At 40.0% G+C, this 25,064-nt stretch overlaps 2 protein-coding genes across 10 annotated transcripts in view; one reads left to right on the forward strand and one right to left on the reverse strand.

Annotated features, from left to right (window-relative positions):
- LOC140911119 (uncharacterized) overlaps positions 1 to 13,476 on the forward strand; it is a 36,217-nt gene extending 22,741 nt beyond the window's left edge. Inside the window, exon 4 of the mRNA XM_073343478.1 lies at positions 12,780 to 13,476. Within this exon, the coding sequence (XP_073199579.1) occupies positions 12,780 to 12,979 (200 nt within the window). The 3' untranslated portion in view covers positions 12,980 to 13,476. The remainder of the gene's footprint in view (positions 1 to 12,779) is intronic.
- The window catches only part of PIAS2 (protein inhibitor of activated STAT 2), a 54,364-nt gene that overhangs the window by 23,382 nt on the left and 5,918 nt on the right, over positions 1 to 25,064 (reverse strand). For 8 of the 9 annotated variants that reach the window (XR_012158838.1, XM_073343470.1, XM_073343475.1 and 5 more), the window contains 5 exons: positions 18,348 to 18,822; positions 5,765 to 5,849; positions 4,251 to 4,301; positions 4,037 to 4,127; positions 2,799 to 2,933 (listed from right to left, as the gene is read on the reverse strand). Coding sequence is in view for 8 of the 9 variants with exons in the window: in XM_073343470.1 (XP_073199571.1) it covers positions 2,799 to 2,933; positions 4,037 to 4,127; positions 4,251 to 4,301; positions 5,765 to 5,849; positions 18,348 to 18,822 (837 nt within the window). In the remaining variant the exon portion in view is untranslated. The remainder of the gene's footprint in view (positions 1 to 2,798; positions 2,934 to 4,036; positions 4,128 to 4,250; positions 4,302 to 5,764; positions 5,850 to 18,347; positions 18,823 to 25,064) is intronic. The other variant, XM_073343474.1, reaches the window with a different exon arrangement.

The raw sequence follows: 25,064 nt of genomic DNA on the forward strand, positions 1-25,064 counted from the left end.
CATGCATGTGAGGGGACTGAGGGAAGCCGGGGGGAAGGGGGAGAGAGAGTTTTTGAATGAGTTCTAAAGCAGTCTGTGATCATACTTGTCTCTTGCAGGCACAATTTCCAGAGTGTAGATCCAGCTCCTGTGAAAGTTCTGCATTCACAAGACTTCCACTATCAGTTAACAGATTTATCACCGGTGAATGTAGCTATTGTGGGAGGTTATGATCACTGAGGGAGAGGGGATTTCTCAGAAGCTGGGATCAATACCATGAAAGGTTTCTAATTTCATGACAGAGACCTTGAACCAGACTACTGAATTCAGGGCTCAATCCTGCAAGATGTTGAGCATTCTGACTTGGATCTAGCAAAGGACTTCACCGTGTGCTTAGATTACATCTTATAAGTAGTCCCACAGGCTTCAGTGTCAGAGTACTTCACACTTTGCACAAAAGGAGCCTTGGGAACCAGTGCACAGAGAATACCGCATTGATGTATCTGCAGCAATCCATGTTGCTATGCAGATGGCTTGATGCATTTAGCATCAGTTGTAGTATATTTGAAATGAGATGGGCTATAATGTCACTAGACCTAAGTTGTCTAACCAGCTTTCCCACTGGCTTCACATAAATGCTGAATACTATGAGGGAATCATTACAGGTTGTCTTCCTCTCTAATATTTATTTTACAGAATGTAGTTGTCAAGATCAAACCTTGTTCCTTTTTTGAGTAAAGATACTACATGTTTCTGGCATCTCATCAGTTTTCCCAACTTTAGAACTGGGGTGTCAGTCATACAGCAAGTTCCTTGCTAACTTCACTTAATAATCACAGGGCGACTATCTTCCACACCAACTAAATTATAGATCTTGAAATTTTTCAAGTATCCCTTACCTGCTCTTTATCAATAGCCATTTTAATATGGTCTTCCTCACCTCCTAGTTGTCCGAACTCTTTCCTTTAGCTTTCTTGTCAAAGACATTTTAAAAAACAAATTCAGTATCAACCTTTCAGCCATCATTGATTTCCCTCCTTTATTAAAACCAAATTCCTTTTAGAACTAATTTTTCCTCTAATACATTTTTTTCTAAAACACCCTTGTTCCCTTTAGCCTCTTGAAAGTATGTCTACACTACAAATAAATGTATTAACTCGGGTTAAAATAAGCAATGAAGACATGGCAACTCTGCTTTTAACTCGAGGTAGCAACTTAAAGCTAAAGCCCATATGGGAGCCTGGGGCTGAACTTGAGCTACTAACCCAAGATCAAGTCAGAGTTGTCATGTCTTCATTGCTACTTTAACTTACATTAGCTAGTATAGGTTAACAAACCCACCGTAAGCACACTTTTTTTGATAGCGTAGCTCAAACTCAGTCTGTTCTTTTTGCTTATTTGTCTTCTCCATGAAAATTTACATGAGTCTATAACTTTGTATGGCTGACTCCCTCTTTTTCCACTTGCAGTGTTTTGTTTTTTAAAAAAGCCTCATCTTTCAGCAGTTCCTAGTCTCATTTTACTTTACACAATTTATGTGGCTTACTTATTGCACTCCACTTTCATCACAGGCAGTGAAAATAAACTGATCAGTTTATCTTTCTGGTTTCCATGCATGGGTAGAATGCTTTAATATCTGAACTGCACACACACTGAAGATAAGTTTCAATTCTAACAAACAGTTTTCATGTGAATTTTTAAAAAGGATCATGAAAACAGTTCTATTAATATATGTCTCTTTTGAAAAAAAAATCTTAAATCCTAAATTACTTGACAGTGGCCTTTGTATTTTCACAAGAAAGTGAGATTTTCTAGAGCTGCTTTTGGGGGGGGAGTGGGGGGGGCTGGAGTGCGGGGGGTGGTGGTGCTCACGCACGCTGGCCTCCCTGCCACTTGGAGTTCAAAATACTCTTTTCCACTAGAAACAATTAAAGCTTATATAAATTAAAAGGTATACCACAGCTCCCTTAGAAAAATGGAGACTAGGGAAAGGAGAGAATTACTTTGAGTCTCTTCCTCTCCACCCACCCTGAAGTCACTCAGCCCCTTGAGGGACCAGGCTCTATTTGCAACAGAGGATGATATGCTACTCATTATAACCACAGATAATTATGCACATGCTCAGTTTTATCATGAGCAGTGCCACTGAACTTAGTGTGAGAGAAAAACCGGAGACTTAGCTATGTTCAAGTAACTTCTTTTATTTACTAAATTGTGAAATTAAAATTGGTTTCATGAAAACATTACTGAAAAATGAACAGCATTTGGGTAGAAAATAGGAAACTCAAACGCATGTCTGTATGAGGGTGGCTGGAGACAAGGCATGTCTGGTCATTTTCAAAATGTCTGCTCCTGTGCCCACTGATTTCTCTCACTGATCTTAATGGCCAACTGCCTCATAGAAGACTCATGCTACAGAGCATTTTCTTTGTCACAAACTATATCAAGTTAGGAAATGGCAAGTTCCTTTCATTACTAGTCATTTTTATTATTCATCTCACTACAAACAGTGAAGAATAAAAAAACTGTTCTCTGAAGGAATTCTAAATCCTTTTACATTATTGTTTTACTTTAATAAGTTTCAGGTGAAATGCTGGCACTGCTGAACTCATTGGAGTTTTGCCATTGACTTCAACGGCACCAGATTTTCTCCTATAGTCATTAATCATGCACACGCTCTATGGAACTTTTCTGCAAGCCCTACATTCCTGTAAACTATTTAACTTTTTATTAAAGCTTCTAAGATAAATGTTTTCTTCCTAGCAAGCTACTGGATGGGAAGAGAGTGGAAATCTCATACTTCAAAGAACATAGTTTACCTTTCCAATTTCAGATGCCCAAGAAATGGAGATCTGATTTGGCACTGCTGATGATAATCTAACTAGAGATGTAATATTCAACGGGCGGCCGGGTCGCTTCTGCTCAATTCCATTTTTTGGTGGTGGAGCATATCCCTGCAATAAGGAAGAAAAGAAATGTCTCTCTAAAATTTTAGGAACTCCTCTGACTGTACTCTGAAATCTACCAAAGAGACACCATTACAAGGTTTTTGGAAAACAGAAGTTTTTATACAGAGTTATTTTTTGGCACTCATTTTGTATTTTGCCATCACAAATCAGTTACAAACCTACCCTTCTCTCCCATCCCAATAAGTCTCTTTTAATCACTAGCAAAGAGATCTTTACTTCAGTCTAGTGATTGGGTATGCATCAAGTTCCATGCTCTGTCCCGAAACGGTTATCAATATAGAAAAGTTCTGTACAGCTTTACAGAGCTGTACAAAGATCATCTGTAAATGGGAAATGTTCTCCTCCATTTTCATCTACCCTCAAGCTTCAGAGTTCTAGTGCATACAAGTCACGACCTTGCCCAAATGTTAACTGTTATGAAAACACCTGCCCGTAGAAATGAGTCTCACATTAGCCTTCTTTGTGCTTGGGAGATTTTGCAAAAAAAGTTTCCCACAGTTGCTAACATTGTTTGGCTCCACCACTTTTTGTCAATGTTTGTATTTGTCTATTGGCCTAGTATTTGTCTGTCCTTCATCCTCACCATGAATATTGCTATATACCAACAGCTATAAATGGCTCAAATTTTGGAGCCAAATTTCCTCACAACTCCAGGAATTCAAGCCATCTACTGAGCACAAAAAAAAAGAAAGCACACTCAGATTAAAAACAGACTGCATACAACCAAAGCAAACCTGATAAGATTTTGCAGATGCTAAGTAGAGAGGCTTCCCTCACAGCCACAGTCAGAATTTTTAAGATGAATCTTTATGCTGCAATTTATCTTTGTCACAAATGGACCAAAATTAATTAATATCTACATAGTACTTTTAACATGTAAAATGATAAATATTAGCATTGGTATCTTAGTGATCATCAGTGCCTAAAAATGCCCGATGTATAGATCAGTAACTGTACAGGCAAATTAGGCATAAATTTGTGAGCATATTTTTGAAAAAAGTCAGGCCCTTTTTCTCCCCCACTTTAGACTTTAAGGACACAAATCTATCAGCAAAAGCTACATATTGAATAGAATTTCAACAACTTACCGGCAATGGAAATAACTTCCCATTTACTTTAATGCACAAACTATTGGGATAGTTATCTTCTTGAGGGCAGCTAGTCTCTGCTAAGCATAACCTATTTCCAAAAGAGAAATTTCATTTTTAAGTGAGTTACACTCAAAACTATTTATATGTGTTAAAATATATTTGAATTAAAATAATCAAGTACAAACTTAATGTAAGAAAAACCTTATATCACCTTAGCTGAACTTGGACTGTGTAGTCCCTCCTGCCCCCTGGCAAGAAGTCCCTGTTGAGGGAAAAATTAAAAAAAGGAAGTCCATTGAGAGAAAGAGAGGGGCAGGGATTGGAGGGGAAACAAAATCTCACACCCCAATTTATCACATTTTAAAAAAGGACAGACCTGCTCCAACATCTCTAGTTACTTTCAAGACTCTGAAGTTTCTCATTACTACACTACCCATGTAGTACAAGAACAAAGCACTTGTAACCAAAACAATCTATTTGTATTAATTAAAAGGATAAACTAGGTCTGTGCAAGGTCTTGGGACTCCAAGGAAGTCGTGAAGAGAGAGGGGAGAAAAAAAAATCCGATGCCACCTGAGGCGGGAAAACCAGCCCAAAGGAGGTCCTCCCTACCGCACTCCACTGACAAACAAGGATAGAGGGTAGAAGCAGCATCCCACCCCAGCAACTAGTGATGTAAATATCGTTTTAAAAGATAACAGATTTAATAGTTTAAACAGAGATTCGGGCCTCATGTGCAGGACTCTCTCCATTTCAGGCAGCACCTTTGTTCCGAGGATGGCGTATCTCCCCTCCCTGCCTTGCCCCAGACAGATGGGAAGGGCAGCTGAGCTCATACCAGGGGTGACAACAGGCCTAGCCAAGAGAGCCTAGAGTAGTTGAGGGGGCCCAGGACCTCCCTCACATCCTCAGTACCCAGGAAAAGGGATAGGGGCCACAGGTACCTAGTTTGTCCCGATGCGGCGTCCGCACACACTCCATGCCACCCCAGCAGCAGCTTTCCTTACCAGTGTGCAGACTGCCTCTGCAGCCAAACCCCTTCCAGTGGCACAGGGAGAAGCCAGGGGACGACTTTACCCCCCTCCGACAGGGCCCGCAGCCCTTGCCCACCTCCCTGGCCAAACACGCACACCCTGCCTGGCTGGCCGTGCCCACCCTCCCCCATCCCTGCAAAGCCCCTGGGACAAAAACCCTGTTGGGCTAGAGCATTAATATCAACGCAGCCCCTTTAAGACAGGGGTAGGCTCCCACTGACCCTCGTGATGCCTACCCTTTCTTGGTTGCCATAATCACCTCTTGCCAGAACCTGGTCGAGACCCGCACACATGGGGTTAATGGTTAGGGTGGGTTAACGGTTAGACTAATACTTACCGGTTAACCAGTTAATATTTTACATCCCTACCAGCAACCAGGGAACACGGGAAGAAAACAGTCTGCCACTCTTGCAGCAGCCATGAAGGCTATTTGATTTCAAATAATCAGGTCCCATCTTCTTATCTAACTCCCTGATGATGTAGGATTGTCCCCCAACATAACCATTATGTGTTTGTACAAACACTAGTTTTAGGTGTACTGAATAATAGGCTCCCACCCACCACTTTACTTGAAAGGTTGTTCCACAGGCGAAGAGATGTGAAGGAAGATTTTTCTGAAACTCCCCTGCAACTTTGCAAAAGCAGTGATTTAACACATGCTCACAAATGAATGCCAGGCACTCCCTCTTACCTGGAAATGCAGATTTCTCTGACTTGCTGAGGTGTTAAAGCAAAGATAAAAAACTTCTCTTGGAACCTCTGAATACTGCTCTGTACTGAGAGAAGACATGCAAAGCAGCTTTAAAACAGAATGGTCCACTAATAAAAGTCCAAATGATTGCATGGGTGGTGAGTTAATAGAGTCCACAACTCTGCTTTCTTGAACAAAACAAAGGTCACATAATAATGGAGTTGCTGCTGATTGCATGCAATTATCAATGAGAAATGGATATGAATCATTCAATTATAGTCAGATAGCTTAATATTAAAATTACATTTAATACTAAAATGACATTTTTGCCCTCTTCAGAAGCTTGGAAAACTAGGTTTATTTTATTCCTAGATTTTACAAGGGACTATACAGGGTTGAAGTGTCCCAAAATTTTCGCTGGGTGTCAGGCGAACATGCAAAGCAAACATCAACCCTGCATTTCCTCCCACATATCCTCATAAAAATATAAGTAGAGTTTGAGATATTACAGTAAGTAGTTATCAGACAAGCATGTGCACAAGCTGTTATTGGCCAGGTGGAGAACAACGATTCACTGGAAAACTGCTTTAATCCCAGGAGTGGTGAAGAAAGTTACACCTTTGGAAACTACCAGACCTCAATGCTAAAGAAAACCATCTATACGAAGACCTTGTCTACAATATAAAGCTTTTGCCAACAACACGGGAGGCATGCACACACTACTTAGCTATTTTGGTGGCAAAACTCAGCTGTTTTGCAGCCAAAATAAAACCACCTCAACGAGAGGCATAAAGCTTTTTGTGGCAAAGTGACAAGGCATCAGTGTAGACACTGCTGTTTGTTTTGTCGACATAACTGGCTTCCACCAGTATCCCACAATGCCTGCCGTGACCTCTCTGCTCACTGTTTTGAACTCTGCTGCCCTGCGCCCCTTCCCTTTCAAAGCTCCAGGAAGTATCTGACAGCTGAGCGTGCAGCTCCCTTTGGGGAACAAAGAGCAAATCATTAATGTGGAATGCTCCTGTTCTGCCCTGCACTAGGAACACAGGGGAGCGGGGGAGAACAGGACAACTGCTGTGCTGCTTTGACATTCCTCAGCAGGGAGAGCTCACAGAGCTGCTCAGGATGTCACTTCCAGCAGCTGAAGAGGCTGTGGGAGAATTCGGAGGGAATCACAGAAAACCCCAGGCAGGCAGGCCAGAAGAGACTTGGGGAAGAGACTGCTTAGCCGAGCTGGGGTCTGATAGGATAGGTCAGTCAGCCTGATGTCTCCCCTGCCCCACACACACCACTCTCCTCTACCTCCCCCCAACATTTCAATTGAAAAGCAGCTGACAATCTACTAGGATACCTGGAACATGGGATTGAGAAATCTGTGTCATGTGACATTGTACCTGCCCAATCACAGAATATCAGGGTTGGAAGGGACCTCAGGAGGTCATCTAGTCCAACCCCCTGCTCAAAGCAGGGCCAATCCCCAATTTTTGCCCCAGATCCCTAAATGGCCCCCTCAAGGATTGAACTCACAATCCTTGGGTTTAGCAGGCCAAAGCTCAAACCACTGAGCTATTCCTCCCCCCGAGGCATTGCAAACCCTTCCCAAAGCACCCTGCGGCTAGTTGCACAGTGGGATAGCTACCCACAATGCACTGCTCTCTGTTGATGCAAGAATGTGGATGCACTCTGGTGACACAAGGAGCTAGTGTAGACATGCCACAGAGCTTTAATTAAAGCGGCATAACTTTTGCCAACAAAACTTTGTAGTGTAGACAAGGCCTAAATATGCCTGGAGATCCCCCTTATGAATATTTAAGGAGGCAGGGAGGAAATCAGACTAATGGCAGAATCCTCTTACTGACTCCTACTTGGCCATTTGTGGTGGTAATTATTTTAACATGAGAACAGGGTGCAAAATGTGTTACCTTATGGATTTCTTTTCTGGGACCAATCTCACCCATAATACTGAAGCAGTTCAGACTTGTTTACAAGTCTGGGGGCTCTCCATTTGTCCTCCCTGTCAGTGAGAAAAGGCCCATGAAATTTTCATCTCTTAAAAGTAGAAAAGAGTGGGTGTGGGTTTTGCCGCTATGGCTCCAAAGATTGCCTATAAAAACTAGGATTGCAACAGGCAACTTGGAAGCCCTGAACTGCCATGTTGATTGTACCACTGGAGGCAGAGAATTTGGGGGCAAGGTCATAAGTGGCATGGCCAAGTCTCTGAGCCGCATAACAGCCTGGGCTGCCAGCATCTAAAGAGGGCAGTAGTCCAGAAATCTCAGATTTTGGGAAGGATCAGGATCCATAAAATATTAAACAAGTTTTATTAAATATTAAACAAATAATAAACAAGTTTTTCTTACTATGCAGAAAGGGAGCCAAGGGTGGGCCCATAGGCTGTTTTTGTTTTGGGGGGGTTGAGGGGGAGCCTGAGCTGGTAAAAGTCTCATGATCATTTGGAAAGGCAGGAGTATTACATTAGCCTACATGTGGTTTGGTTTTTTAAGATAAAAAAAAAAAAACCACTACATTGCTAGTATGCAAATATATGAACTACTCATCCCTTCAAAAAGTCATATGGAAATAACTATACTCCTTAGCTGCTCAACCATAAGAAAAAAGAAAAGGAGTACTTGTGGCACCTTAGAGGCTAACCAATTTATCTGAGCATGAGCTTTCGTGAGCTACAGCTCACTTCATCGGATGCATCCGATGAAGTGAGCTGTAGCTCACGAAAGCTTACGCTCAAATAAATTGGTTAGTCTCTAAGGTGCCACAAGTACTCCTTTTCTTTTTGCGAATACAGACTAACACGGCTGTTACTCTAAAATCAACCATAAGAGTCTATTTGCCCTCCAAATCCTTAATTCTCAAATACACACAGCGAGTTGTTTGTTTTCAGTCTCAAGAGCCTTCCTGGGTCTACTAAATGGGATTATGCATAATCCAAGTCTGTTTTATTTTAAAACCAGTTCTCTTTCACACACAAAATCAGTAGTTAATTATCTTGATATATTTCATGTAAAAAACTCATATGGAACTAATTACACCAAGTAAAGCTCTGTTTAGGGCTTGGCTGCAGCCAACCTCTAAATATTAATTTGTAGAGCTTGATGTGTACTTCAAACTGACAGTAAAAATGGCGTTTTAAGGGTTCACTCTCTCTCAATAAAACGCTAGCTCAAGCATGCCTGGTTTACAAATTTTTTTTTAAAATTTTATTTTATTTTAAGTGTTTTTCCTGTCAGTCCTGCAAACAGCCTGGGATCTGAACATCAAGCAAAAATTCTTGACTTTTGCGTCATCACTGGTAATAATTCATCAGGCAAAATTCTTGGACTCACTGACAATTGTGCAGGACTAACAGAAGTAAAACACTTCTATTGACTTCTATTAAATCAGAATATGCACAGAGAACACATCTGTTAAGTAAAAAGTGGTGATGTTCCTCCCAACTGCCCAAAATCACTTCTACAGCCTTACTCTAACATGCTAACAATGCTATCCTTGCGAGCAGCTTTTCCTTTTTTAGTAGCCACAAGACCCTTCAGTTTTTCTACTATGGAATACGGGGATATACAGGTTAAGTGGCAGAACTTTGTTGGATGTTTAGAAAGAGCTCTTTCTAAACCTTCTGTCTAGCCAAACGGGTCAGTTTTGGTTTTCGAACTACAAGAGGTCGCATTGGCTGTCACTTTTGGTTGACAGTGTTTTTCCCAGGTCAGTGACTTCAAGCTCACAGAGGAGTGCCCAGGCTTTACTACTAGAATGAGCGTAGCGAAGACCCTCCATTATTTTGTTCCATCTTTTCAGGCATGCAGCGTTCCATGACAATTAGTGCTTTTGCTGTGTCCAGATCATAGTTCTTCTCATACTCTTCAGCTGCCACAAGGAGCATAGACCATGTGATAGCTGTGAGAAATATGTTTCACAGCACCTTTGGTAAGAACATAAACAAGGCGATCAGAGAGTCCTGGGATTGATCAGATATGGTGTATCCTTTCTACAATTACTGCGGCATATGCAATGCACATCTAAACTGACTTGCAGAATAGCAGAACAGTGTTGGCTGCAAGCAAAGTCTCCAAGCACTGTCTGAGTTTTCAGAGGAAAACCACTATTGTCTTTCATCAGAAAGCAGAGGTCCAGTTTGCGTTCAGTGTTCTATCTGCCAAAGCAAGAAGTCCCTGATTTTGAACCTAAACAAAGATGGTAGACATCTGCAAAATGAGGTCCACCAGCTGCATCATGTCTGCTATAGCCCTATTCTGAGTGGTGGCTATTTAAGTTACCAAGGTACACAGCCAAATGGGGAAAAAATGGAAATGCAGGCTTCAGCCATTCAAGATTTGGAGGTTTGCACGCATTCATTACGGTCAGTTGTCCAAGTTCTTACTGCAGCAATAGAAATTCCCATGGTCTTGGGATCCTTCAGGACTGAGACATCTTTAAGACCCTGCCCAGGCCGCACTGAACATCATTCACAGCAGCAATGAGTTCATAACCATTAATATTGCATCTTGCAGTTTGCTTGTAGTCTGCAGCATGAGTTTCTTAGTAGATCATCATCGTTATTCACCTTGAGAACTCTTAAAAGACAGTCATACTTAGCAGGTGACAAGCCTAAAAAGCTGTCATGAAGTGACAGTCATTGCCCTCTTCAAACATGGGAAGCCAACAAATGATACTGCCAACAATTGCTCAATATCACTCCTCTTCACAATTTGCAAGTTAATTGAAAGGGTCTTACTGGCCCGTCTCACCCTATCTTTGCGGATGCTTATGGCTTTGAAAGGCTGAAAAATATTGCAGTTGAAAACATTTTTTAAAAAGTGAATTCATAAGCATGATACCCAGCAAGGAGAAGGGTTTAATTGCTTCAGGAATGCAAACATGTAGCACAATTGTGCTTTTATATTGTGGCCAGATTCTCAAGGTGGGAATACTTGTCCATTTCCTCTTCCTGGATTTAGCATTAATTTTTATCAAGTCTCCCCTTATTGCTGGCAGTTCCCACTGTAGTAATCATTCAAGGAAATTCTACGGTTTGGTTCTATACTATGTCTAATTTAACATTATCTTTCAAGACTATCAGTTGCTTTTACAAACACACACCTCCAACAGATAGAAAAACTCCTGGTTCGTGTTCTGGTTTAGGTAGTTTATATGGTAAAGAAGCCTTCTAAAAATCGTGTATGAAATCTGCACTTGGTTACAAAAGAATATCCCTAAATCAAAATTAAGTATTTCATCATGACTAAAACAAAAGCAGCTCCACAAGCCACCCAAAAGTGGAGATCACTAGAGGCACAATGCACAGTACTTTTAAAATTTAATGCCCTACAGAAATACTAACAAAATGAAGTTTCAATACCACTAGAAGATACAGAGGTACTTAACTAGCATTGCTCAAAACGTACAGCTGGGATGCCATAACTCATTGCAGCTGCAAAATATGGTTTCACTTTCATGGTTTGCAAGGGTATACAGATGCAAAAAAAAAAAAAAAAAGTGAAATTTCACTCTAATATTGGAGTCATTTTTTAAAAGAGTACGTACTGAGTTCTGTGAGGAAAATGCTATCCCCGCCAACAAGCCATGCACATGTACATCAAAATTTGACCCCAGATCTCTTTGGAAAGGTTTCCTATGCTGACGCTACTAACTGACATTACTATTATAAAAGCAAAAGTGGTCCTTGTTAGAGCCCATTAGGAAATGGATACGTAAGAAGAGAAAATATAATGCCACTATATAAACCCATAGTATGCCCACCCCTTGCATACTGCATGTAGTTCTGGCCATCCCATGACAAGAGAGACATACTAGAATTTAAAACGGTACAGAGAAGGGCAACAAAAATTATTAGGGGTATGGAACAGCTTCCATTCGAGGAGAGATTAAAAAGACTGGGACAGTTCAGTTTAGGAAAGAGACAACTGAGGGAGCGGTGGCAGAAGAGGTCTTGAGAAAGGTCTGAAAAAATCATGAATGGATTAGAGAAAGTGAATAAGAAAGTGTTATTTACCACTTCACATAACACAAGAACCAGGGGTCACCCAATGAAATAAATAGGCAGCAGGTTTTAAACAAACATAAGGAAGTACTTTGTACAATGCAGTCAACCTATGGACCTCGTTGCCAGGGGATGTTGTGAAGGTCAAAAGAATAACTAGGTTATTCTATGGAGGGTAGGTCCATCAACGACTATTAACCAAGATGGTAAGGGATGCAACCCCATGCTCCAATGTCCCTAAGCCTCTGACTGCCAGAAGCTGGGACTGGATGACTGGGGATGGATCACCCAATAATTGCCTCTCTTCATTCCCTCAATATCTGGTAGTAGACAGGATACTGGGTTAGATAGATCATTGGTCTGATCAAGTATGGCCATTCTTATGTTATTGTGTCCTTATACTGGCACCCAACACCATAGTATATAAGCATCCAATATATACAAAGACTAGGACATCCGTCTTCAATCTACATGGGGACTTTCATTTGAGCCATGGCTAGAGTACCTACTGCATATAGCCATATTTTCCTGAAGAGTACTTCAGACCAGTTTAAACTTTTGGTTCATGTTATACAACAATGAAAAAACAGAAGTTATCCTGTACCCTGCCATTTAAGAATAGTAACATGTATAGATGGTTTATAAACAAAGAATCCACAAAACTTTAAGCAAACTTTATATTAATAAATGTCTTAAAAGAAAATTTGACACAACCACCAAATCTCAATTACAACTTCCTTGCAGTATGTTGATTTGTTTGTTCTTGGTTCAGTGCTTGTAATACTCAATTATCAAGTCATTTTCAAAACCTAATCAGTTTCCTTTTTAATCATAGCCATTGTAGAGCAACAGTTCACATTTACGTAGATTCAAAAACTTAGCATTTTCACTGCCTCACGTTTCTCTGTCAGCAAACTGCTGTAGCTCACGAAAGCTCATGCTCAAATAAATTGGTTAGTCGCTAAGGTGCCACAAGTACTCCTTTTCTTTTTTCACTTACAGCAGTGCACCCTGGAAGATATGGACACTGCCAGAGCTGGTTGAAATATTGGAAAACAAAAATTTCATGCAGGTTTGCTACCTTCTGTGATGTTGCACCCCATAATGCTTTATGGAAATATGCTTATGAATGTAAATATGACATAACTGGAATATGTTTTATGCTACATATGCCATGTAACATATCTCTGCAAAGGTTATGATCTACTGAATATATTCATCCTATTTGTATGCGTGTATCATTTTTGCATTCGAAGTTATGAATATTGGCTGTGTTACTTGTTTGATTTTAAGCAGCCTTAGTAAGGCATTTGGTCAGCTTCTTTAGAAAGGAATTTGCAAGTTAAGTGCCCAGTCAAACACTTAAATGGACAATGGATCTTGGAAGACTCCAATCCACATAAGAAGTCTACCTGAGGATGTTCAAGGTAGCATGTAAACAATGGCTGCCACTTGTAAGAAACTGAGTCATGCATGGACATGTGACTTGCCCATGTGACTCCAAAACTCCATCTTGTAGCTGGGATTCTACACAGGGGGAGGGAGGGGTGTCCACCCACAAGAGGAAGTCTATTTAAGCCCCTGGAAACCCCTCCATTTTGTCTTCAGCTGTCTCAAGAGATATCCTTTCGGGGTGGAGAGGCTACCTGAAAGAAACTGGAACAAAGGACAGTAACCACAGGGGTGAGAGCGATTGCTGGACCCAGACTAGAAGGAGGCTAATCTATAAAAGAAGCTTACTGGAACATCTCTGAGGGTGAGATTTAATCTGTAATCACTGTCTTACTGTATTAGGTTTAGACTTGTCTGTTATTTTATTTTGTTTGGTAACTTACTTTGTTCTGTCTGTTATTACTTGGGACCACTTAAATCCTACCTTTTGTAGTTAATAAAATCACTTTACACTTATTAATTAACCAAGAGTATGTACTAATACTGGGGGATGGGACAGCTGTGCATCTCTCTCTATCAGTGTTATAGAGGGTGAACAATTTAGGAATTTACCCTGTATAAGTTTTATACAGGATAAAAATGGATTTATTTGGGGTTTGGACCCCACTGGGAGCTGGGCATCTGAGTGTTAGAGACAGGAACACTTCTTAAGCGGTTTCCAGTTTAGCCTGCAGCTTTTGTGGGACGTTGTTCAGACCTGGGTCTGGGTCTGTAGCAGGCAAGCGTGTCTGGCTCAAACCAGGCAGGGCTCTGAAGTCCCAAGCTGGCAGGGGACACAGGCTTAGAGGTAGTCTAAGCACATCAGTTGGCAGTTCCCAAGGGGTCTTCTGTGATCCAACCCGTCACACCTTCCTCCTCAAAAAACAAACCAACCCAGAAAAATTACGTATGCTACCATACAAACCAACCCCAACACCTGGAACATCCAAAAAGTTTCCAAAACTAGATCTAGCCACTGGCTAAAAATCAAGACAGGTGCACTACTCTCTTCCAGGCTATACCAATATACAGAGAAAGTGCTTTAGACTACCTGGTTAGTAGTAACCCAATAAAGCATGCTATAGTGATATATAAATAGCTCGATTACACTTACATCCTTGTGTAAAAAGAAAAGGAGTACTTGTGGCACCTTAGAGACTAACCAATTTACTTGAGCATAAGCTTTCGTGAGCTACAGCTCACTTCATCCGTCTAAGGTGCCACAAGTACTCCTTTTCTTTTTGCGAATACAGACTAACACGGCTGCTACTCTGAAACCTATCCTTGTGTAAAGTAATTCTGTACCCATATAGAAGTATTTTTCTGAAGTTTGCCAGTTGAACACAATCATGCTAAAAATCTAACTGGTAGTTATTCACACTACTGGAGAAGCCATTATTTACAATCAACAAATTTATTAAATCATTAAGACATGTTCACAACTCCGAAAAATTAACAGTTATTATTAGGGCTGTAAAGCGATTAAAAAAATTAACTGTGATTAATCGTGTCATTAATCATGGTTAAACAATAAGAGAATACCATTTATTTAAATATTTTTGGATGTTTTCTACATTTTCAAATATATTGATTTCAATTACAACAAACTACAAAGTGTACAAGCACTCACTTTATATTTATTTTTGATTACAAATATTTGCACTGTAAAAAACAAAAGAAATAGTATTTTTCAATTCACCTAACACAAGTACCGTAGTGTAATCTCTTTATCAATGAAAGTTGAACTTACAAATGTAGAATTATGTACAAAAAAAACCCCTGCATTCAAAAATAAAACAATGTAAAACTTTAGAGCCTACAAGTCCACTCAGTCCTACTTCTTGTTTATATCGGTTTACATTTGCGGGAGATAATGCTGCCCACTTCTTGTTTATATCACCTGAAAGGGAGAACAGGCGTTCGCATGGCACTGTTGTAGCCAGTGTCACAAGATATTTACATGCCAGATGCGGTAAAGATTCGTATGTCCCTTCATGCTTCAACCACCATTCCAGAGTACGTGTCCATGCTGATGATGGGTTCTGCTCGATAACGATCCAAAGCAGTGCATGTTCATTTTCATCATCAGAGTCAGATGCCACTAGCAGAAGGCTGATTTTCTGTTTTGAGGGTTCAGGTTTTAGAGATTCTGCATCGGAGTGTTGGTCTTTTAAGACTTCTGAAAGCATGCTCCATACCTCATCCCTCAGATTTTGGAAGGCACTTCAGATTTTTAAACCTTGGGTCAAGTGCTGTCACTATCTTTAGAAATCTCACATTGGTACCTTCTTTGCGTTTTGTCAGATTTGCAGTGAAAATGTTCTTAAAACGAATAACATTTGCTGGGTCATCATCCAAGACTGTTATAACATGAAGTATATGGTAGAATGTAGGTAAAAAAGGAGCAGGAGACATGCAATTCTCCCAGCAAGGAGTTCAATCACCAATTTAATGCATTTTTTTTTTTTAAATAAGCATCATCAGCATAGAAGCATGTCCTCTGGAATGGTGGCCGAAGCATGAAGGGGCATATGAACGTTTAGCATATATGGCACGTAAATACCTTGCAATGCAGGCTACAAAAGTGCCATGTGAAGGCCTGTTCTCACAATCAGGTGACAATGTAAAGAAGCAGCGGACAGCATTATCTCCTGTAAATGTAAACAAACTTGTTTGTCTTAACAATTGGCTGAACAAGAAGTAGGACTGAGCGGACTTGTAGGCGCTAAAGTTTTACATTGTTTTGTTTGAATGCAGTTCTGTAACAAACAAAAATCTACATTTGTAAACTGCACATTCACCATAGAAATTGCACTGTAGTACTTGTATGAGCTGAACTGAAAAATACTATTTATTTTATCATTTTTATAGTGTAAATATTTGTAATCAAATATGATAATAAAGTAAGCAGTATACACTTAGTTTTCTGTGTTGTAATTGAAATCAATATATTTGAAAATGTAGAAAAACATTCACAAATATTTAATAAATTTCAATTGGTATTGTTTAACAGTGTGATTAAACTGCAATTAATCGCAATTTTTTGAGTTAATTGTGTGAGTTAACTGTGATCAACAGCCCTAGTTATTATATTACTTGCTCAACACCAGTGTGCTTGGTACTGTACAAAAACAGAAAATGACACAATCCTTGCCTTGTGGAGTTTACAATCCAAAAGATTAAGTTCAATTGAGGGAAGAGTATAGTGATCACTTATAAGAGATTGTGTGAAGAAATGGGTTTTTAAGGAAAGAGGGAGCTACTAACAAATGATAAAAAAGTCTATCATAGTCATGGGGGCAGGTACAGAAGAGTGAAGGGAAAAAACAAAGGAATTAGGACAAGAAAAATGCCCACAATTAGCAGTGAGCGCGAGAGAAAATGAGAGCAAAGATGGAGGTAGGGACCATCTTATGCGCAGTCTCGGAGGCATGAATATTAAATGTGATGCAACAAACTGAAGTTCAAAAAAAAAAAAAAAAAAAAGCAGAAACCAACATTCATAAAGATACAATATGTTTTACAGGAGCTGAATTTAGACCCAGATTTTGAAGGTATTTAAGCACTGGTGCACTCAGCGTTGCAATGCCTACATCATTTAGGAGCCTAAATCTCATTTTCAGAAGTGATCTAGTCTAAGGCTATAAGTGCCTACAACACTTCTGAAAATGAGATTTAGGTCCCTAAATCGCATAAGCATTGCAACACTGAGTGCGCCAAGGCCTAAATACCTTTAAAATCTGTGCCTTTGAGGATAAGCAGGACTTCAAATTGCTGAAGTGCACACAACAGTTCTATTCTGTACTCCAATAAAAACAGTCACGGCATGTCTATACTTGTCATTTAAAGCGCAAAAAGTCCCTTTTTTGCGCAAAAACCACGAGAGCATTTACACTTGCCAATGACTTTTTGCTGTGAAACTCAGACGTTTCACCGCAAACAGAAAACCACCTCCACAAGAGGCGTACAGTTCTTACAGGTGACACTTTTGTGGTGATGTGCAAGTGAAGACACATTCTTCCTGTTCACATGGCTTTTAGCCTCCTGAGGATATCCCACAGTGCCTAAGGTGACCACTCTGGCCAGCAGCTCTGACACCATGTAAACAGATGTCCTACCCCTCCCGCTGTAAAGCCTCAGGACCTTTAAAACTCCCCTTCCTGTTTTCTTGGCACGTGCTCACTTATCAGAGCAAATGATCCCCTGCTTAGAGCAGTGCTGAGCTACTGGAGCTGACCAGTGTTTGGGGAGAGGAGACTGTGCAGAGACCCAGGATGCCCCGCGATCACCCCTCCTTCCCACCAGACCTATCCTCAAAATGGAGAGAGCTGCACTGTGGGATAATTGCCCTCAATGCACTGCTCTCATTGGCAATGTAAGTGTTACAAATGTGAACATGATCTGATGCCTGTGGAAGTAAGCGAGAACACAAACCAGCACTTTTCTTTTACCAGTTCCCTACCACTGGTGAAACTGACCGTGTAAAAACTCTGCAAATGTAGCCACAGCCTCAGTCAACAACAGGTAAGGTGAACAATCATTTCTGCACAACCAACATTCATCAAGTGATTAAATCTACTTCACTCATTTGGTATAATGTCACATTCATTATGGAAGAGCTGGGCTCTTCATAGCCTACCCTGAAAACAAACATCTCAAATTTTCTGTAGCTGGAGGACAGTTTGCTAGCCTTGACAACTTCCTTCTAGCAACACGACGGCGCAATTTGTGATCACCCACATGGATCAAAAATTATTTCCAAAATCCATTTTCTACTGGCCCTGATAGGTTTGCTTCTTGGTTATACTGATCATAGGTACGTTTTGCTGCAAAGATCATACAGGAAGTCATTTCTTTAGTATTTTCAAAGGCAGAAGAGAACCATGATTTTGAGTGTCACTTGGCTGCAGGTAAAGAACATTATTGCTTCTGGGAGTGGAAATTAGAGCAATTTATAAAATGACAAGCAGCACTGTCTGTCTTCAAAAAGTGGAAATGTTGACCTCTATACAAGTGTCTAATGTGGGAAGCTCACTATTTTATGGATCTGGATTTACTGATCAGATGTAATGATCAAATGATGGTTGCTTTAGTCAGTCTTAACAACAAACTCTACAGATTGCTTAATTTAACACTTACCTAAACTTGTAGGTTTAATGAGAACATCAAGCACATCATAAAATGGGAGGCTTTTTAGCTGAACATCAGGATGGACAGGTGGAATTGGAGGTGATGGTTGCTGCATCTCAAAGTGAGGCTTAGTGTCTTGAAGCAGCACAGAACCAACAGGCGACGAAGGGGATTGAGGGGTGACTGAAGTAGAAGGTAGTGGGTGGATTCCAGAAACAGCCAAGTCAGGTTCCACAGGAGAGGAGCTACTATCCAAATTGAAAACTGAAGGTTTTACAGGTGACAAGTCAGACAGACTTTCAATTGTCCTTGGGTACCGACGCCTATAGAGCTCTCGGATTTTAATTTGAACGGCTGGGCTGCAGCCACTCTTCAATAAATGCAGTGCCCTCATCAGGAGGTCATGTTTGCGCCCACTTTTATTACGTCCAGCAAAGCCCAACAACACTTGTAGTTCAGAAACTCGAAAACTTGATACCATATTCTAAAGGGAGAAAAAAGTTAAGGTTAGCACAGTACTCCCAATATGTACAGCATATAAAATTCATTTCTGCAAGTACATAGATTTTTATTGCTCAGGTTTAGTATTTATTCTTTAAAAACCAGTAGTGCCTCTCCCTAAGTATAGCTTTGCCCCTTGCGCATTTCCAAAATTTGAGTATGATCTTGCCTATTCAACTAGACCAGTATTTGCTAAAGAGCGGGATCACTTCCTCAGGTATCAGAGTAGCAGCTGTGTTAGTCTATATCTGCAAAAAGAAAAGGAGTACTTGTGGCACTTTAGAGACTAACAAATTTATTTGAGCATAAGCTTTTGTGAGCTACAGCTCACTTCATCGGATGGAATCCACTGAATGCATCCGATGAAGTGAGCTGTAGCTCACAAAAGCTTATGCTCAAATAAATTTGTTAGTCTCTAAAGTGCCACAAGTACTCCTTTTCTTTCCTCAGGTAGGATCAAAAGGAGGTGCAGTTGGTTTCTTCTCCTGAAGAAGGGCTCAGCTTTCCAGAGTTAGGGAAACCATGAACTAGATAGATAACTAATTTTGCAAAAATTTATATGAATTATGAATTGTTACTATTCAACGTCACTGATTTTTTCAAAGTAAAACAACATTTTAAAAAGGATTAGTGCTCATTTAAAGGTAATTTTGATTACCTTTTTTTTTCTAAAGTGCATCTAGGTCCCAAACAATAGTTACTACATGCCATTTCATAATTAACTCATTAATTTTCAGATCTGATTTCATGCTTTAGAAAATTAAAAGGATACTGTCAACTTAAAACTTCACACCCACCTGACCTTTCCCCTCCTATTATCACAAGTAGCACCTAAAAAAATAAAGGTTTCAGAGTAACAGCCATGTTAGTCTGTATTCGCAAAAAGAAAAGGAGTACTTGTGGCACCTTAGAGAATAACCAATTTATTTGAGCATAAGCTTTCGTGAGCTACAGTGAGCTGTAGCTCACGAAAGCTTATGCTCATATAAATTGGTTATTCTCTAAGGTGCCACAAGTACTCCTTTTCTTTTTTAAAAAAATAAAGTCTTTCTTCAGCTTGTTTACTCTGTGAATTTGAGAGTTCTCTGTATTTAGACCGTTTACTATTTCACCTGTATATTCAGCTAGTCGGTCAGTTTTCCTGTTTGTAGAGGACTATTCCACAGAGAAGATAATTTTGAGAAAGAGGGAAACATGACTGGAAAATGTGTATGCAAAACCACAAGACTGATTTATTTCCCCCCTGCCAGAGGCAGGTTAATACATAAAGCTACTTGAAATCTAGTCAGTTTAACAAAAAATTGAAAGTTGAGAGTTCCTTGAAAAGATTCACTCAACACAACAGGGGGACCAGTTGCTGAGCTGGTGTTAAAATTCCAGTGGAACCCAGATTATCCGATCTAATTGGGACTGGGGCCAGATCAGATAACCAAAAATCCAAATAACCCAGAGAATGGTTTCCTGAGCCCTGGCCACTGTCTGCCCCAGGCAGCTGGTGCTTTGATAAATATGGAGAGCTGTATAATGGAGGCTCAGTTAAATGGGGTTCTACTGTAGTTTATTCCTGGTTCCCAGACAATGTTCTGTAAACCACGCCCTTCTATCTTATTATGATCACAACTAAGGGCCTCATTTTCAAAGGTGTGAAGCACCCACACTTCCCATTGACTTCAGCTGGAATTGAGGGAGAAAGATGAAGGGAAAACAGGAAAATCAGACCATACGTTTCTATTATTTCTTCCCATCACCATTAAACAATTATCCTTTAATTACTCATCTTGAATATTTACAATCTAAAATGTTTGAAGTGGGGTGTGTTTTTCCTAGACTATTAGCAGTTGACAGTAATTGTGATTGGAAAGGTAGTTTCTCATAAGTGTGTGATAAAGTCTTGGACAGTCTTGATACATCTTTTTAGTGGGAATTCCCATTAATACTTGGCTAACAGATGCCATCTAAAGGTACTATGATAACTGGCTACAGTTATTTGAACAGTAAAAGGTGGAGAGGAATTATGTAGAATGATACATGATATTGCTAGAAGTTACAGAATCAAAAAACTGCTGAAGGGAAGAATTAGGGTGACTAACAGGAGAGATTTCATGAGACTGAAACACAGTAAGGTGTGCAATGTGGAAGTCTTCCAGAGGAAGTAGAGGAAGTCCCATGATCTGACACATTCTAGTATTTTGTCCAGGATAGCCATAAATGTACTGTAAGTAACAATACTAACTAGCCAGGGAGATAACCAGATGACCTAAATAGGAGTTTGAAATGACAGGGACCTAGGATTCTATAAAATGTTATTTGTTTACTGCCAACTCCTAAATGGTCTTGGAATTTTTGAAAGTAAATAAAATATTGATATTGGAAACTGTTGACAATACATTTCAAGATAGTTTTATCCCTTATTTTGGTATTAGAGCAGATAAATCCATCATATAATTGTGGACTAGGTAAGTAGGGAAAAAGTTATTTTTAGTCTAAACCACAGTTGCCTCCACCAGAGCAGAGATGTAACACAGTTACTGATTTAAGAAAAGGCGTTCTTGTGGCACCTTACAGACTAACAAATTTATTTGAGCATAAGCTTTCATGAGCTACAGCAAGTGAGTTGTAGCTCATGAAAGCTTATGCTCAAATAAATTTGTTAGTCTGTAAGGTGCCACAAGTACTCCTTTTCTTTTTGCAAATACAGACTAACACGGCTGCTACTCTGAAACGAGTTACTGATTTGTTATCCTAGTCTTCCCCCCCCCAACCCCATGGTTGTATAGTTCCCAGCTCTGTATGTCCAATTCACATCACGCACTATACAGTTATTTCTCCGTAACAACTTGGTATTAGAATCACTGTAATCAAATTGGCTGTCAGCAGTTATTAGCCATATTGCAGGTATTGACATGATCTTTGAACTTCTATTTTTCAAACAATTTTACTGTAGATATGCAATTATTCTCCCACTATACAGTATAATACATCTGCTAAAATTAGCACACTCAGAATTCTCAAGTTGACTGCCCAAAAAAAAAAAAGTGTCACCTCAAATTCTCACTCCCTTCAGTTAAAGCGGAAAATCTCCAAAAACTGAACATGAAAAAAATGGATTCGAGATAAATATACATATCCAGCCATCCAGAAATGACTTTCAAACTGTCAAAAGGACATATACATTTTAAATCCTTTGACATATTTCCCTCCTTCAGGTCCAATCATGCTCCCTATGAAGTAAAATTTTTAAGGTTTATTTTTGGGCCTGGGATGGAGATTTAAAGAAAACATTGGGGCTTTAAAAAAATTAGCTTACATTAACAGTATAATTAAGAGTCTTGCAATGTATTTGAAATTTAGAAAAATATAAGAAAATAATAAAATTTTAATATTAAAAAGAAAAATGCTTTATTGACTTAACATGCTCTTGGAGGTCAGACTGTTTATATACCAAATGCAACAAAGAAATGTTATAGCATTGTGAAATTCTTACTTTATCAGCAAAAAGTTTTGTTCCCTAAACCTAGTCACAATGGATTCCATAAATACTAACAGAATTTAAACCAAAATGTAATGTGGAAACTCTTTTGATCAAGGATTAAAGAAACTGGCTATGTCTTGCAGTATGTTTTCCATTTCTCTTATTGCTGCTTGTGTGCATTCCTGAAAATTAATCAAGGCAAAATTTGCAGTCAAGCATGTCTAGAAACAACTCATGCTTAATGTGGAAATTCTAAAGACTAGATTTTGCTATTGCATATTGGTATCAATGTCACAACCCCCATGTTAAATGGAGAGTCAATGCACCTCAGATACATCTTGTAAGTAGAAAAATATGTACACTGCACTGATGTACGAAACTTGTGCTTTTGAAGAAAAATATTGCTAACACTGATTTTACTGCAAGTGATTAAACACTCTCATTAACAGAGCATCCCACTTAGAGCTGGATTCTGCTTTCCCTTTAAGTCAACAGTAGTTTTGGATGTGTAAGGAATGCAGGATCAAGTCCCTATTTCATAATTTACTTCCTGATCCTGCAAACAGATCCATCAGAACGGACCTTATGTTTCTATGGATTCCCATTAAAATCAACAGGAACTGTACGGGCATAAGCATCTACTCTTGTGGATCTATTTGCAAGATCATGCCTTAGTAATTTCCAGTAAATATTTCCATTTACAAGTTATACCTAATGTAGGTTCCAAAAAGTTGTTTTCATTTTTTGTTTGTTCTCTAGACACTGCAAAACTATAGCCTAGTTACCAGTGTGTTTTTCACACTACTGATCTGATATGGGCTATTGATGGTGTTTTCATGATTTAGTTTTAATTTCTAGTCTCTCTTACATATAACCACCATCACCCTTTTTAAACACGGATGCAAGCTTCAGATGTAAAAATCAAATCTCTTCCAGCTATGACTTCATGCTTTGTCAAAGTTGCACCCGATCAGCTTCTTTCCTTTTTCTTTGGGGGGGAGGGGAGAGGGTGGAGGGTGTTGCGGCGGGCAGGAGAAAGTTTGAAGGAAGTTCTGTTGGACCATGTTTAAGTTTTAAAACAGGAAAAATAGTCTGGGAACTTCAAGTGGTTTTTCCTGTGCTTTTATAATTCAAGTGTGTTTTTGCAAAAACAAGATTTTGAAGGTCAATAGATCCAAATAATATAGACAGGAAAGTTTCACCCATTTAAAAAGAAGTTGAAATCAAAGTAGTTCTTCCTTTTCCTAAGTAGTAGTTACTATTCAAAAACTAGACATGGTTGTTTCAATTCAAGCTTTAAGTGTAGCAGGTGAACAGTGACTGAGCTTTCCAAAGTAATCTAGGGAATTTAGGTATTTTCCACTGAAATTAATGGAAAGCACATGTCTAAATCCACTACTCCACTTGGAAAAAAACTCAACCAAGTAGTACTTGAATCTCTACATTCTTTTTCCCAACTCATCTTTTACTCTGCAGACTGCTAATAGTGCTGCTAATGCACTTACATACCACCTTTCAGCCAAAGATCTCAAGACTGTCACAGGCAATGAGTAGGGCCTTATCAAATTCACAGTCCATTCTAGTCAATATCATGGCCACAGAATTTGAAAATTAGTCAATTTCACAGTTTCAGATGTTTACATCTGAAATTTCAGGGTGTTGTAACAGTGGAGGTCCCGACCCAAAAGGGAGTCATGGGGGAAGGTGGCAAAGCATGTGTGTGTGTAAGTACGAGAAGGCATGATCCATGGGATTGCCATCCTCACTTCTCCGCTGCCTTCAGAGCTAGGTTCTGAAGGCAGCAGCCCTGGAGCTTCCTGCAGTCACAGGAGGTTACCGGAGGTGGAGGTAAGTCTGATCTCCCCCATACTGCTGGGGGTGCCCCAGGGGCTCCTAGCTGCTAGTCCCAGCCGGGCTGGGGAGGGACAGGACTTGCTCTTCTCTGCCCAGCCCCGGAGCTTCCTGCAGCTGGGGTAGGTAGCCCGAGGTGGGTCTGATCTCCCTGCCCAGAGCAGCTGTGCAGGGGAAGATTAAGTCTCGTCTATTCCCAGTCCAGGGGTGGACTAGCAGCAGGAGCCACGGGCCCAGTAGGAGCCCCTGGCTGGGGTGCCCCCATCACTGCCCCTCCCCTGCAATAGCTAGATTTCATGGTCTGTGACATGTTTCATGGCCATGAATTTGGAAGGGCCCTAGCAATGAGAGTTTACGTGATTTGGCCAAGGTGGCTCAGCAACACTGTGACAGACTCATGAACAGAACAAGGCCTCCTCATTCTAGTTCTCTACTCTACACTCATGTAACAAAAATTATGTTAGCAAGTTTAACTCAAAAATAAGTACGTGCACTGAAATAAATGGAGCTATTCTTGTTTACACCATCTGATTATCTAGCCCTAATAGGGAGGGCAAGAAAAACAATGCAATGTATAGCTAATGAGGAAATGCAGAAATTAAGCACTAGGTTTTCAAAGCTGCATGCATCCCAGTGCATAGTATTGTAAACCATAATTGCATGCTTGTGTTGGATGCCCACAAATCTCTGAAAACTTGGCCCTACATGCTCACCACTCAGGTATTAAGGAGCAACCCATAGCTTTTTTACCCTATGAAATGGATTGTCTCACTTTTTTCCCCCCCGTTAACATTCTTTAAATATCGCTTGTGTGCATTACTGGATTTTAAAAATCTAGGAGTATTACCATTCATCTTCCCCCCCGCCCCGCCCTGCAATTTAATATCTAAGGTACCAAACCT

Source organism: Lepidochelys kempii, chromosome 5 (assembly GCF_965140265.1).
Source record: "Lepidochelys kempii isolate rLepKem1 chromosome 5, rLepKem1.hap2, whole genome shotgun sequence".
Classification (NCBI taxonomy): Eukaryota; Metazoa; Chordata; order Testudines; family Cheloniidae; genus Lepidochelys; species Lepidochelys kempii.